This window comes from Trachurus japonicus, chromosome 19 (genome assembly GCF_045865225.1).
Source record: "Trachurus japonicus isolate A0001 chromosome 19, Traja_1.0".
Taxonomy (NCBI): domain Eukaryota; kingdom Metazoa; phylum Chordata; class Actinopteri; order Carangiformes; family Carangidae; genus Trachurus; species Trachurus japonicus.
Genome location: NC_140925.1, coordinates 5,677,861 through 5,693,545, shown reverse-complemented (window position 1 = coordinate 5,693,545; position 15,685 = coordinate 5,677,861). Strand labels below are relative to the sequence as shown.

Here is a 15,685-nt window from a genome sequence, read left to right as displayed (position 1 = left end):
TATCAAAGTGTTGAATTTTGGTGTGATCTTTTCTGCATGTGGGAGTAGAGATATTTTACTGACTTATTTATGTTAAAATAATGGCAATGTGGAAATTATTTAAGTAACAGAAAAATAATAAATCTATATGTTGAATGTGGAACTAATTGGTCTGAACTTTATGTAGATAAAAAGATTGATGATCAATACTGGTTACATAAGACAAAAAAAGCACCATGTTATGCCACAGTTTCACGTAGAAAGCAATATATGTTTTACTTATTTTGTTTAAAAAATGTCAACACAGAAGAGTAAAAATAGACCAACCAGATTACGGTGAAATCAAATCCAAAACTGCAACATCATACACTTATTTGCACTTGGATTTTGCCTTTATCAATGGTCCTTAAAGTAAAAGTTGCAATACAATATTGTAGTATAGTATTATTTTAATTATAAGACTATTAAATCTTTCATTTCCGTATATTATTACTAGCAGTAGCACTAGATAAAAGATCAAAACTAAAGAGGGTTGTGCAGAAAAATCTGAGGGTAGTTCACTCTATAGAGATGTATTTAATGGGGTTGTCATACATTTTCAAAATATGTATGTATGTTTCAATGCATATAAAATGTAGTGCATAGTATAATGTGACTTTAAAATATCAATACAGTCAAATTTAAATACCTCAAATTGTTCTAAAAAGTGCAGTACCCACACAGTGCTGTGTTAAATGTAATACAGTGTAATGCCCCTGTTGAGCTGCAGGGGGCAGCAGCGCTGAAACGTGTCGCTGCTGGAGCGCAAACAAACAGGAAGAGAAGAAGAAGTTTCCTGTTCTGGTCAAAACAAAAAGTAGAGAAAAATGGCTGCTTCAGCTTTAGACGAAATAAAACGTCTGGAGTATTTATCTCTGGTGTCCAAGGTTTGCACGGAGCTGGAGAATCATCTCGGGATAAGCGAAAAGGATTTAGGTAACGACACGACACATGACAACAGTGTTTTCTCAGCTACTTTGCAAACTAACTACCATGCTGCTATTGCTCAGTTCAGAAACAAGCAAACTGTCAACTGTTGTTGTTTTTCAGCTGAATTTATCATCGACCTCGCCGATAAACACCCAACATTTGAAGAATTTAAAGCAGCTTTAGTAAAAAATGGAGCTGATTTCACTGTAAGTGTTTCCAAACAGCTTCATTTTCACTGGTTGTTGCTGCCAACATTCATGTGTGTAGTGTCACTAAACCTACATTATTTTTGCTTTCAGGATACCCTCACTGGCAATTTACTTAGACTTATTCACACTATGCGGGCTTCGCCGTCTACAAGTAAAGGTACAAGTGCTTTTCATGCTTTATTTTGACTCATAGCTCATGTTTAGAGGCTGTGGCTGAGCTCCTGTTACATAATTTCTTCTTTCTGTTAAACCAGGCATTCAGTCCGAGGTGAAACCAAAGAGTGAGAAGGACAAGCTGAAAGAGAAATACCCTGCTCTATGTAAACCAGATGATCCTGTGTGGGTGGTAAGGCTCAAATGTTCAGCAATTTTCATTTAAAACCTTTATGTCTTCTGGTAAATATTTAAACTGAAATATAAGTAGTCAGTATTTGGAATATTAGCTGTGCCATATTGATGAATTTGTCACATTTGTGTAAACTCTAATTGTTATTTTTCTGTCAGATTCCTCCTCACACAAATAAAGATGATGAAGAGGTGGCAGCAGCAGCCATGAAGGAGCTTGAGATGCTTATGCCGAATGTTTGCGGGACCAGCTCTGATAACAGGTCATTTAAATTCATTTTCAAATCCCTCCCATTTGGTAAAATAAAATAAGTGGATGTAGATATTACAAAAAAAATAGATGCATATTTCTCTTTGGAGTCAAAAGTTGATCCATCTTTCTTTATCTTTTGTGCTCCTCAGGTCAGACAGAGGTCGAGGTGCAGACAGAGAGAGCGGACGGAAGAGAAGTCGCTCCAGATCAAGAGATCGTGACGGAGAAACGATACCCAAACGAAGGAGGAAACGAGTATCTCGCTGGAGCGACCGCCCGCCGAGCCCGGACAGAGGCAATGATGACAACAACAAGAAAGAGGAGGAGAAGGAGGAGGCAGAGAATCGCTGGCGGGACAGACATGTGGATCGACCCCCGCCAGACGAGCCCGTCGTGGGTGACATCTACAACGGGAAGATCAGCAGCATCATGCAGTTTGGTTGTTTTGTGCAGCTCGAGGGACTCAGGTTTGTAAGAAAGAGAGGGATGTTTCCTGTTACCACAATGTTTATTTTGGTGTTTGCATCCTGTTTCTCACCCGTAACATGTGTGTCACTGTCTTCGTCTGTAGAAAACGGTGGGAGGGTCTGGTGCACATCTCAGAGCTGCGCAAAGAAGGACGGATAGCGAATGTGGCGGATGTGGTCGCTAAAGGCCAGAGGGTGAAGATCAAAGTGCTGTCGTTCACTGGAACCAAAGCCAGCCTCAGCATGAAGGTGAGACAGCTTCAATATTTGGATTTTAAAAAAACAAACAGTGACAGGAAATCAAACCAAATCATCTGTTAAAGGGATAGTTCAACATTTTGGCAAATTGGCCCATTGTTATGATCCCTATAGTTTTAGGAGTAGGTTCATTACCTTTAATTGTCGGTGCAAGCTATTTTTAGAACGGCGGAGCAGAACCATGAGCTCACAACCCAATCCAATCCAACAACTCCAAAACGCTCTGGTGGACAAGTTGTGACCTGCACATTCACCACGCTGTGTGATAATGAAGAAACGTTATGAGACAGAGTTGTTTACCTCGAAAACAACTCTGTCTCGTTCTGTTATTATCTCGTAGCGTGGTAAATGTGCAGGTCACAACTTGTCCACCAGAGCGTTGTGGAGTTGTTGGATTGTGTATTTGATGAGTTTGATGAGGGAAACCAAGAAATCCCATGAGCCTCCGTAGCGTAGCTCTGAGCAGCTCACGGCTCTGCTCCGCCGTTCTAAAAATAGCTTGCACCGACAATTAAAGGTAACAAACCTACTAATATGACTATAGCGATTATGGCAATGGCAATTTGCCAAAAATAACAAAATAATAAACTGTGGTTTCTGCGGTTAGGATGTAGACCAGGAGACTGGGGAGGACTTGAACCCCAACCGAAGGAGGAACCTGGGCGCTGGAGTCGGAGACGTTGAAATTCTGAGGAACCCAGACCGGCCCGTCGAAGCCAGCATCCTGGAAATAGAGGAAAACCCAACAGAACACAAACGTCTCGCTAAGATAACCGATCTTGAGAAGTGGGAAATAAACCAGGTATTCACCAAACACACTCACAGTACTTCTTCATTGTTGTTTTTATCATTTGTCATATGTTTAAAAAAGCTTCTTTCCCATCCAGATGATTGCAGCCAATGTTATTACGAAAGAGGAATTGCCAGAATTTGACGAGGAGACAGGAATCCTTCCCAAGATCGATGATGATGAAGGTAAAATTCTGAAATTAAAAAAAAAAAAAATTGTACAGTTTTTTCAAAATAAAAGTTGCATCATGAGTTCGACCCTCTCCACAGATGAAGACCTCGAGATCGATCTGGTTGAAGACGAGCCACCGTTCCTTAGGGGACAGACTAAATGGACCCAGAACATGAGCCCAGTCAAAATAGTGAAGGTGTGTATCCAGACTCCAGGGAGCTGCTACAGTTTTAACACCAGAGGGCGCAAACTGCCAACCAGAGGATAAAATCACACAAACCACATGATAGAGTCAGATAATGAATTGTGCCACAGTCGACCCACAGTGGATATTAACACACATGTGAAGTCGAATTCACAAGTTAAACCACCAGAGGTCAGCAAAACCATGATTTTAGGGAGATGTTAAAACTGTATAGATCAAATAAATGTGAAGTGCAAAAACATCTGTAATCCTAAATATAGACACATTGGCCCTCATTTATCAAACTTGCGCAGGATCTGGTGTAGATTCTGGTGTAAATATCAGTGTACGACAAGTGTCACGTGTGATTTACTAAAAGTGTGTACGCTGCTGATTTCGGCGTAGAACCGGCGTGGTGGTGATAAATCCGGCGGCTGAAAACGAGCGTCATTTAAATGTCACGCCCCGATATATTCCTGCTTTAGAGGCGTCGCCCTGCCCCTTTTACGACATGGAGACACGGAAGACGGCCAAGAAGAGGGACCCCCAATTCCAATCCGCCCCCTAAAGACTCAGGCCCTGAACCCTCACTGACTGAAGTGACGTCAGCTCTATAAGTGACAGAGTGTGAGAGTCTGTGAGGGTCCAGATGCTGTAAACATGAATGGAACAGCACTTACCCACTCTCACGACACGTTACCTTGACAACAAAATGTTTTTAACTCCGCCCTTGGACCGATAAATTTACTGTACTTTCAATACGCACAAGGTGTGAGAGGGAGGCGGACTCAAAACAAAATGTTCCTGGATCAGATCTGATCAAATCATCATCAATAATCACAAACTGCACGTTAATACTGACAGTAAACTTCTTCTTTTCTTTTTATTTATTCCTTTTTTTTGGCTCCTGTCCATTAACAATAAAGAGACTGGCGGAGCTCTCTCTGTCCACGTGTGTTAATTTCTTTTTTTTTTTAACACTTGCATTCCGACGGCATCCCATGTGTTATGGTTTGACTTCACACCGCTATGAACTGTGGGTAATTCCCCTACCCAAAGTCAGCATCGGTGCTGACTTACGGTAAGGGGGCAGTAAGGGCTCATTCACTGACTCACTGACTTGATGATCTGACAACGGAACAGCCCTCACACACTCACGGACTTCCCGTGAACGCGCCTCTAAGTCAGTGAGTCCGTGAGGGGTCGGATTGGAATTGGGCCGGACTTTACTGACATTACCGCGTTGAACAGGTAGAGGGCGGCAACATTAAATATCTGGACATTGATAGATTGATAGTTTTAGTGATTGATAAGCGTCATCCCGGTGGATGGAGGCTGCAGACGCACGTGTCACCGACCACGTCAGGAAACCCAGTGATCTCATGAAATGCTCCTGCAGTTTACTAAACACAAGTGACTGAGGAGAAATCATAGGCATATTACTGCTGCGAACGCGACTTTATGACCATCAGCACCGCTGGCATGGTTCGGCTGATGGAGGGATGTGAAACACCGGCCCGATCTCCCGCTGACAGGTCCCGGTGACTGGGGAAAAAAAAAAAAAACACTCCGCCGCGGAGATCAGCTGCACCTGGACAGGTAGCGCCCCCCTCCCCCGCCGGCTCCGGTGTCCGGCAGAGAGAGAGACTGAGGAGCCGTCCGGTCATGCTCTGGTGCTGCAGATGTTGGAAGTTTGTGTGTGTGATCTACAATAACAGTCTGTCTATCATTGACTGTTTCTGTTGACACAGCTGATTAACGAGCATCTGTCACGTCCTGGTTTTTAATTCATCTCAGTTGCTCAAAATAAAAGTCGAGTTAAATTTTCAACACGGACTTGGTTGTAGCGTTTCTTTTTTTTTTTGGCTACTTTTTATCTTTTTATCAATATAAACAACAACAACATGTGGTCCACATGGCTGCGTTATTAGACTATGGTTTAATAATCATTCTGACACAGCAGCACTCCTTCCTGCATGTTCTACGCTGGTTCCAAATGTGCGTACACCTGGTCAGAGCTGGCGTGAGATTTGTGCGTACCGTACGCTCACGCTCAGATTAATAAATGCCGATCCTTGCGGTGAATTTGGTGTACACCCATTTTATTGGTGTACGCAAGTTTCATAAATGAGGGCCACTAAAACCTGAACCAGGTCAGAGGGGACCAGAGGGTAATTCTTACTTCTTAATTCTTCCCATTACCTTCATATAAAATCTTAAAAAACACAAACGCATCACAAATAAATAGCAGCTATAAAAAAAGAAAAAAACAAAGAAACCTACAGTTGTCGCAGCCAATGTCAGTGGATCTATTCTTAAATCTACCAGTACCATTATTTTTGTTGCTACACATCTGTGTGCAGCTCTTCTTCTTCTTCTTCTTCTTCTTCTTCTTCTTCTTCTTCTTCTTCTTCTTCTTCTTCTTCTTCTTCTTCTTCTTCTTCTTCTTCTTCTTCTTCTTCATTTATCCTCATTTATTCATTTATTACTGTATAATAACAGCTTAAAAAACTCTGCTCTGACTTACAGTCACTGCGCACTTTATTTTTCTACACACAGTTACACACATCACACATTTTTTTTACTTTGCACTAAATCAACACTGCCATTTTGTTGTATATACTTTTGTACATTACATTTTATTTTATTTGCTATTGCTATTTGGCTATTTTATTATGTATAGTTTGTTCTTTATATTTTTAGGCAATAGTTTTATTTATATTTTGCTATTTTATTATGTATAGTTTGTTATATTCTTATTCTTTATATTCTTATACTATATGTTGTTATCGTCACTGTATCGTCACTGTGTGTCTGTGTAATGCTGCTGCTGCACTGTAATTTCCCAGCTTGGGATCAATAAAGTCTATCTATCTATCTATCTATCTATCTATCTATCTATCTATCTATCTATCTATCTATCTATCTATCTATCTATCTATCTATCTATCTATCTATCTATCTATCTATCTATCTATCTATCTATCTATCTATCTATCTATCTATCTATCTATCTATCTATCTATCTAAAATATAGTAGACCTGAGACCTGGTTTCCTCTCTACGTTCGTAGTACCTAAAATTGTTCTCCTGTTCTCCATCAGAACCCAGACGGATCCCTCTCCCAGGCGGCCATGATGCAGAGCGCTCTGTCTAAGGAGCGGCGGGAGCTGAAGCAGGCGGCTCGAGCAGCGGAGATGGACTGCATCCCCACTGGTCTCAACAAGAACTGGATCGACCCCATGCCCGACTGTAAGGACCTGGACTTCATGTTTTTAATGATCCAGCTGCAGCTTTAAATGCATAGAAGTGGTTTCCTGCAGTAAATTTCAAAGCATCAGGAGAACAAATATAAATCTTAAAACCTCAATCGGAAACTAATACAAGTGTCAGTGATTTTTAAATTTGGAAAATGAAACTCATCTGTCCTGTGCCAGGCCTCTTACGCTGCTACCATGTCACAGATGGAGATGATTATCTAGCTTCACTATGAGTTTATTCTGGTGCACGCTCACAGACACCACGCGCTGTGTCTCTGTTTTCCGTAGCCTGAAGGAACAACGGAGGCTTTACAAGTAGTTCCTTCCAGCCGGTCACTACCTCACAGACTTAATACAAAAAAGATCAAGTTGGGAAGTTCATTATCGTTGCAGTTAATCTATATTAAACAAAACAGTAGATTTGTCGGCGGTTGGGATGGATCCATCCGGAGCCGAGCGTCTCACAGCCTTCCTTTCGTCCTCTGGTTTTAGATGAGGGAAGGCAGATCGCTGCCAACATGAGAGGTATCGGCGCGATGCCCGCTGACGTCCCGGCGTGGAAGAGATACGCCTTCGGAGGGAACCAGGTGTCTTACGGCAAGAAGACGGAGATGTCCATCCTGCAGCAGAGAGAGAGCCTGCCCATTTATAAGCTGAAGGAGCAGCTCGTTCAGGTGTGAGCAAGTGCATTACGTCCAGAAGCTGCCGAATAGATTAATCGATTAATCAACTATTTTGATATTCGAATAATCAGTTTGGGTAGTTTAATTAAGAAAAAAAGTCAAAATTCTCTGATTTCAGCTTCTTAAATGTGAATATTTCTGGTTTCTTTGTTCCTTTATGACGATAAACTGAGTCTCTCTTTGGTTTGTGGACAAAACAAGACAAGTCATCTTATGGTTTAAGAAACACTTTTTTCAACCACGCTATGAGATAATAACAGAACGTTACGAGACAGAGTTGTTTTAGAGGTAAATACAGAGACTGCTTGCTGAAAAACTGTCCCTGAAGGCAACGCGCACCAGCAGTTTTGCATGAATTTACTTCTAAAACAACTCTGTCTGGTAACGTTCTGTTATTATCTCATAGCGTGGTGAATGTGCAGGTCACAACTTGTCCACCAGAGCGTTTTGGAGTTGTTGGATTGTGTATTTGATGAGTTTGATGAGGGAAACCAAGAAATCCCATGAGCCTCCGTAGCGTAGCTCTCAGCAGTTCGCGGTTCTGTTCCGCCGTTCTAAAAATAGCTGGCAATGGGCCAATTTGCCAAAATGTTGAACTATCCCTTTAATCATTTACATAATTGACAGATTAATCGATAATGAAAATAATCATTAGTTGCAGCCCTACTGCTAAATTAGACCTGAAACAACATTAGTTACTTATTCTTTTACTCTCTCTCTCTCTCTCTCTCTCTCTCAGGCCGTCCATGATAATCAGATCTTGATCGTAGTCGGAGAAACCGGCTCCGGTAAGACCACGCAGATCACTCAGTACCTGGCGGAGGCGGGCTACACCTCCCGGGGGAAGATCGGCTGTACGCAGCCTCGTCGTGTCGCCGCCATGTCGGTGGCCAAGAGAGTCTCAGAGGAGTACGGCTGCCGTCTAGGTCAAGAGGTCAGTTTATCTGTGGCTCGTTTGTCCTTTTAGAAGTCAGCTGCAGGTTTTCTAAGATGTCCCTTTTTTTTTTTACTCGTAGGTGGGTTACACCATTCGTTTTGAGGACTGCACCAGCACGGAGACAGTAATCAAGTACATGACCCACGGCATGCTGCAGAGGGAGTGTCTGATCGACCCCGACATGGGACAGTATTCCCTCATTATGCTCGATGAGGCCCACGAGAGGACGATCCACACCGACGTGCTGTTCGGCCTGCTCAAGAAGGTATGGTACTTCCTTCAAACCATAAGGCTACGAAAACCAAACAAATTTTATTTTATAGTGATTATACACTTATTCAAATATATTCATGGGCACTATATTCAGATTTTACCAATAAACCTTGCCAAATATTACACACTGAACCTTTAAAACCACGGATATATCTTGTTATGGATGACAAAACATGAAATAAAACGTGTAAAAAGTGTAAAAATGGCATTATGTACATCAAAATGTATTAGCTAAGTCACATTTGTAGTTTCTACATTCATTCGTAGTCCCAGTTTTTCAATTTCAGCCAAATATAAGACCAATTCCCAATGTAAATTTTCAGATTTTCCACTACAAAAATTGAAAATGTGCATAAAATCAAGTGAATGGAAACCCACCGACCTACCAACAAAGAAAGACATCCTTCAAAGCTGAATTATATTTACATTTACCCTGGACCTTTAAGAATAGAGTAACCAAAAAAAAATCCCGACAAACACACACAGTAACGTCCTCTGTCTCCTCTAGACGATACAGAAGCGCAAAGACATGAAGCTGATCGTGTCCTCGGCCACGCTGGACGCCGTCAAGTTCTCCCAGTATTTCTTTGAAGCTCCCATCTTCACCATCCCAGGCAGGACGTTCCCAGTGGAGGTTCTCTACACCAAAGAACCCGAGACGGACTACCTGGACGCCGGCCTCATCACTGTCATGCAGATCCATTTGACCGAGCCTCCAGGTGTGGTTATAGAAACAGCATTGTTTTATACTTTTATACAGTTTTGTTGTTGTAAAAAAACCTCGTCATCGTTCATCTTTTTTTTCTCCAGGTGACATCCTGGTGTTTTTGACGGGTCAGGAGGAGATCGACACGGCCTGTGAGATCCTGTACGAGAGGATGAAGTCTCTGGGGCCCGATGTCCCTGAACTCATCATTCTGCCGGTTTATTCTGCCCTGCCCAGTGAGATGCAGACCAGGATCTTTGACCCTGCTCCTCCAGGCAGCAGAAAGGTGATGACCATGACAGAGACAGGACTGGGTTTACTGGTTAAAGTTTTAAAATTACACTTCTCTGATGAATAAAGTCTGATAAAGTAGAGTGCAAAACAGAGGATAAAGGTAATTCCTGCATCCACTCACTTCCTTCTCTCTCCACCAGGTCATCATTGCCACAAACATCGCTGAGACGTCTCTGACTATCGATGGGATCTACTATGTAGTGGATCCTGGGTTCGTCAAACAAATCGTGTACAACTCCAAGACCGGCATTGACCAGCTCGTGGTGACTCCCATATCACAGGTCATTAATAATAATAATCATAAATACTTTATTTGAGTAGGGACAGTGCATATTAATGAACACTGGTATAAAATACTGTAGTAAATATGCCGGATTGTAGCCGAGCCGCTAGTTTACATCCGTAGTCCCTAATTAATAAATAGATGAATGAATAAAAAAAAAATACAACTAACAGTACACCACAAGGAATAAAAACAATACAATAAAATAAATACAAATGGCGATACACTACACAGACAGGAAAGGCCAAACAGCAAATAAAATATAGAACACAGTATTCAGACAGGACAAGACAATGATACAGCATCGAAACAGCACAACAAATCAGTCAAGTCGCCCCAAGTCCAGTTAGTGGTCGCACACAAACATCATCATTAGGAAATTAATGATTCATAATTGTCTGTCATGGTAGCCTGAGTGTTTTTTATTTAATGTTTTAAAAAAGTACTGATATCTTCGGGGGTTTTTTCAGGCTCAGGCCAAGCAGAGGTCGGGCCGAGCTGGCAGAACGGGCCCGGGGAAGTGTTACAGGCTCTACACGGAGAGAGCCTACAGAGACGAGATGCTGACCACCAACGTGCCGGAGATCCAGAGAACTAACCTGGCCAGCACCGTGCTGTCTCTGAAGGTAGCCCCCCCGGTCTCAGAGCTCCTTGCAAAATCTGTTGTAAGGAATTTAGATTTATCTGCGTTCCCTCCTCCACAGGCCATGGGTATTAATGACCTGCTGGCGTTCGACTTCATGGACGCTCCTCCCATGGAGACTCTGATCATCGCCATGGAGCAGCTCTACACTCTGGGAGCTCTGGACGACGAAGGCCTGCTCACACGGCTGGGTCGAAGGGTGAGAGGAACAGGAATTTTACCCCTTTCGTCATCTGCTCCGCCGTCTGTGAATTTAACTTGATATGTACTGTTTTATTGCACCTTTAAAAAATCGAGCGCTCACTCCCGTCTGTTTCTGTGGTGCAGATGGCCGAGTTCCCTCTGGAGCCCATGCTGTGTAAGATGCTGATCATGTCCGTCCATCTGGGCTGCAGCGAGGAGATGCTCACCATCGTCTCCATGTTGTCTGTGCAGAACATCTTCTACAGGCCGAAGGTTTGCAGCTTCAGCATTCATGACAATCCACCTCACTTTAGTGAGAAAACATGATGTTCTGTAAAATAACCCAAGACCAAAAATCTAAATTCAATCCCTCCACTCGCAGGACAAGCAGGCCCTGGCCGACCAGAGGAAGACCAAGTTTTTCCAGCCTGAGGGAGACCACCTTACACTGCTGGCCGTCTACAACTCCTGGAAGAACAACAAGTTCTCCAACCCCTGGTGTTTTGAGAACTTCATTCAGGCTCGCTCCTTAAAGAGAGCTCAGGACATCCGCAAACAGATGCTGAGCATCATGGACAGGTAATCTGCATATGACATTCAACTGTGCTTTAACCATTAGTTTAAATTCCCCTTTGCATTTGTTGTACTTTAAAAAAATGAATAGATGCTGATATGATTGAAAAGACCAGATTTTCCATTGTACAATGAGATGCAACAACATATACCAGTATAAATCTGTGTAGAGTGAAACTATCATTCAGTATTTATTGGCATAAATCAACCATATGTCTTATAAACATATGATTTTGATACAGATTACCCAGTCTTGGGTGCAGTACACTACACAAATATAAAATAAGACTGAATCTTTCTTAGACACAAGCTGGACGTGGTGTCTTGTGGGAAGAGCACGGTGCGGGTCCAGAAAGCCATCTGCAGCGGTTACTTCAGGAACGCAGCCAGGAAGCACCCGCAGGACGGGTACCGTACCCTGATCGACCAGCAGGTGGTGTACCTGCACCCGTCCAGCACGCTGTTCAACCGCCAGCCGGAGTGGTGAGTCCCAGAATAAACACTGACCGGACCTCAGGTTGAGCTGCTGTGGTGGTGGAGTCCTCCTGAAACTTGTATGAGTTTCTCATGCAAATTGTGATTATTAGCTCGTCATTCTTTGTTTTACACCACTACCGCTATAATATCTTTGAGCTTTTATGTTTTATTATTGTCCGATGAATAGATAAAACTGAAAGAAAATCCATAAATGGCTATAGTAAACGATTGTATTCATTTTTGATTAATCTGATGGATGATATTTTCTTATCTAATGAATTAACTGTTTTGTTTATTGAAGAAAATTGAGAAATAAGGGAAAGAAAATGTTTTCTTTTTAGAGCTCAAAAATTCCAATCACAAAAGCCTCAAATCGTCACATTTAAAAAGTCTTTTTGCATGAAAATGGACTGAGATTTATTTACTGTAAGTTGTTTTTTCTGGCATTTTTGCCTTTTATGGGATAGGACAGTGGAGGTGTGACAGGAAATGGGGAGAGAGAATGGGTGTCAAACCAGAGATCTATGTGGGACGTACTTTGTAACCACTCTCCTACCAGACTGAAGTAGTTTATTAAAGTAGTTATTATTTATTAATCATGTTAGTAATTATTCATTTCAACTCTAATCATCATTAACTCTCCGTCTGTCCTCGTTATTCCCTCTTCAGGCTCGTCTACCATGAGCTGGTGTTGACCACCAAGGAGTACATGCGGGAGGTGACCACCATCGACCCTCGCTGGCTGGTGGAGTTCGCCCCGGCGTTCTTCAGGGTGGCCGACCCCACGCGCCTCAGCCGGCAGAAGAGGCAGCAGAGACTGGAGCCGCTGTACAACCGCTACGAGGAGCCCAACGCCTGGAGGATCTCCCGCGCCTTCAGACGCCGCTGAGGACGCGTCAGGTTTACAGCAGGTGGACGACGCACTGTGTAGAACAAACTGAACCAGATAACGGCTGAGAAAAAAAGACACTACGGTTTCATATTTGAACCAAAACGAAACCTTCGACCAAACACATGAGGATTAAACCTTCATTAATCGTCTAATTGGAAAGGAATGTTTTATTATTTTTACCTTATTTACACAGTTCAGTCTTACAACATGTTACTGATGTGTTTACCGTTGTTGGGTATTACTAACACCTGAACTGGTTAACATTCCCTATACTGTATTTTCTATGAAATATTTAATATACAGGTGAATTTGCAATCACTGATGTTGGTTTTTTCATCATTTCGGATAAACACTGGATGCACTTTTATCTGCCGCTGCCTCTTAGTTATCCACTCTCTTATTTGCGTGAATAAATGGCAAATATACAAAGACAGGAAAGCGCTTTATAACATCCTACTAGGACGTTTATAGCTCGCAAAATAAAATATTATAGTGTAAAAATGAGTCATGCTAACTGTGTAGCCCTGTTTCCTGTCTTGGCTAAGCTAGGCTAACTGGCTGCTGGTGGTGACTTAAAGGGTTACTTCACCCAAAACTATATAGTGTGTGTTTTGGACGATTCAAAAGTGAACTCTGTCCACCGCCATTATATGAAAATCCGTTGCCAGCCGGACCCACCCTGGAACTCCAAAAGCGTTCCAAAACCCTTCCTTGGCATGACGGTGAGTAGACAATTGGTGAATTATCGATTTTGGGTGAAGTATCCCTTTAATATTAACCATACACAGATGAGAGTGTATTTTTTCTTATCTAACACTAAACAAGAAAGCAAATAAGCCCATTTCTATCATAGCAAATGAATATTATAAGAACACGTTAATTCTCCTCATTCGTAAAAAGATGAACAAATGAAAGAAAAAGGCAGAACAAACACACAGAACAAGAAAAGTCTGGACTTGGGTTTGGGTATTATTATGGGTATTTATTAAGCAATCTCTTCAACCGCACAGTCGTGTTTATGGATTGAATAGGCCTCAGATGTGAGAGGAATGCAGCTCTTAAAAACAAAACAAAACGAAAAAAAAAAAAATCCCTAATGAGATTAATTTAAAACAAAAACACCATAGCCTTATATACAAGTGGATGGGGTGGGCATGTGCAAGAGGTGCATGGGGCATCGGGGTGTGTATGATGATGATGATGGGTCGGTACAACAGGAGGATTTCTGAAGGAGAGGGGGGGAGGAAGGAGGGAGAGAGGGAGAGGGGGAGAGAGGGAGGGGGGCTGGCTTTAGTACATGTAGCCTTTGGAGTAGGGCTGGGGGCCCATGTTTTGGGGGGCTTGTTCCGTGGTGTAGGGCACGCCCTCGTCCAGGTGGGACAGGGGCACCGTGTCCTCCTCGTTGACGTAGCGCTCGAACTCGGCCTTCAGGCTGGGCCGCTGATTGTCGGGGAAGGCCAGCGAGATGAGGGCCTCGGGCTCACAAACAAACTTGTAAACATAGCGCTCGCCTGCCACCTGCAGAGAGAGAGAGGGGGAGGAGGGGGGAGAGAGAGAGAGGGGGGGAGTGAGTCATACAGGAAGGCATGTAAAACATACTCTTTACCCCTCCTGTTGTCCTCCTGGGTCAAGGAAGAAAGGAAGGAAGGACGAAGGGAAAGAAGTAAGGAATGAAGGACTAAGGGAAAGATGGGAGGAAAGAAGGAAGGGAAGATAGAAGGAGGGAGGGAACAGAAGAAGTAAGGACGAAGGGAAGGAAGGAAGGAAGGAAGGGAGGGAGGGAAAAAGGATTGTGGAAAGAAGGAAGGGAAAGGGGGAAAGGGAAGGAAAGAAAGATGGAGGGAGGGAGGGAGGGAACAGATTGGGTCAAAAAGTAAGGAAGAAGTAAGGACAAAGGGAAGGGAGGGAGGGGGGGGGGGCGGAGGGGAAAAGGATTGTGGAAAGAAGGAAGGGAAAAGGGGAAAGGGAAGGAAAGATAGAAGGAGGGAGGGAACAGATTGGGTCAAAAAGGAAGGAAGAAGTAAGGACGAAGGAAGGAAGGAAGGAAGGAAGGAAGGAAGGAAGGAAGGAAGGAAGGGAGGGAGGGAGGGAAAAAGGATTGTGAAAAGAAGGGAGGGAAAAGGGAAGGAAGAAGTAAGGACGAAGGAAGGAAGGGAGGGAAAAGGGATTGTGGAAAGAAGGAAGGGTAAAAGGAAGGAAGAAGTAAGGACGAAGGAAGGAAGGGAGGAAGGGAAAAAGGATTGTGGAGAGAAAGAAGGGAAAAAGGAAGGAAGGAAGGAGGTTAAAAAGGATTGTGGAAAGAAGGAAGGGAAAAGGGAAGGAAAGAAAGATGGAGGGATAGGGAACAGATCAGGTCAATTGGATCGAAAGAGGAAGGAAGGAAGGAAGGAAGGACGGACGGACGGACGGAAGGAAGGAAGGAAGGGAGGGAAAAGGATTGTGGAAAGAAGGAAGGCTGGAGGAAGGGAACAGTTTGGGTCAATTGGATCAAAAGAAGTAAGGAAGGAATGAAGGAAGGGAAAAGGATTGTGGAAAAAAGGAAGGGAAGAAGGAAGGATGGAGGAAGGGAACAGATTGGGTCAATTTGACCCAGAGGACAGAACAGGAGGGTTAAGTTGCATAGGTGCATAAAACCAATCTTCGTGTCTCCGTCTATATTTAGTAGAGGATCAGATCTGCGTCACAGAAAACGCTCTGACCCAGTTATTACTGAACAAACGCCACTCGGCTGTGATTGATGGTGATTTTCGGGAGATTAATCAGCGTTTAATTCGACTCACATGCTGTTCGACATTACACAAATACACAAGTATGAACACTGAGACCTTTTTCTAAATGACTTCACTCTATAAAAAC

The 15,685-nt window shown here is 43.0% G+C and overlaps 2 protein-coding genes across 2 annotated transcripts in view; one reads left to right on the top strand and one right to left on the bottom strand.

Moving 5' to 3' along the window:
* The first annotated feature begins 798 nt into the window (after positions 1-798).
* Positions 799-12,889, top strand: LOC146967236 (ATP-dependent RNA helicase DHX8-like). Its single transcript, XM_085761846.1, has 23 exons — positions 799-954; positions 1,069-1,154; positions 1,248-1,314; positions 1,412-1,503; positions 1,662-1,765; positions 1,905-2,222; positions 2,327-2,471; positions 3,088-3,282; positions 3,368-3,455; positions 3,540-3,637; positions 6,730-6,877; positions 7,378-7,559; positions 8,308-8,502; positions 8,585-8,770; positions 9,287-9,497; positions 9,589-9,770; positions 9,919-10,059; positions 10,532-10,687; positions 10,766-10,903; positions 11,032-11,160; positions 11,270-11,466; positions 11,764-11,943; positions 12,607-12,889. Exons 1-23 carry the CDS (start codon positions 846-848, stop codon positions 12,824-12,826), a joined length of 3,567 nt encoding a protein of 1,188 aa, XP_085617972.1. The 5' UTR covers positions 799-845; the 3' UTR covers positions 12,827-12,889.
* A 901-nt stretch (positions 12,890-13,790) lies between these two features.
* The window catches only part of etv4 (ETS variant transcription factor 4), a 35,756-nt gene continuing 33,861 nt past the window's right edge, over positions 13,791-15,685 (bottom strand). The window contains exon 12 of the mRNA XM_085761843.1: positions 13,791-14,347. Coding sequence (XP_085617969.1) covers positions 14,120-14,347 — 228 coding nt within the window. The 3' untranslated portion in view covers positions 13,791-14,119. The remainder of the gene's footprint in view (positions 14,348-15,685) is intronic.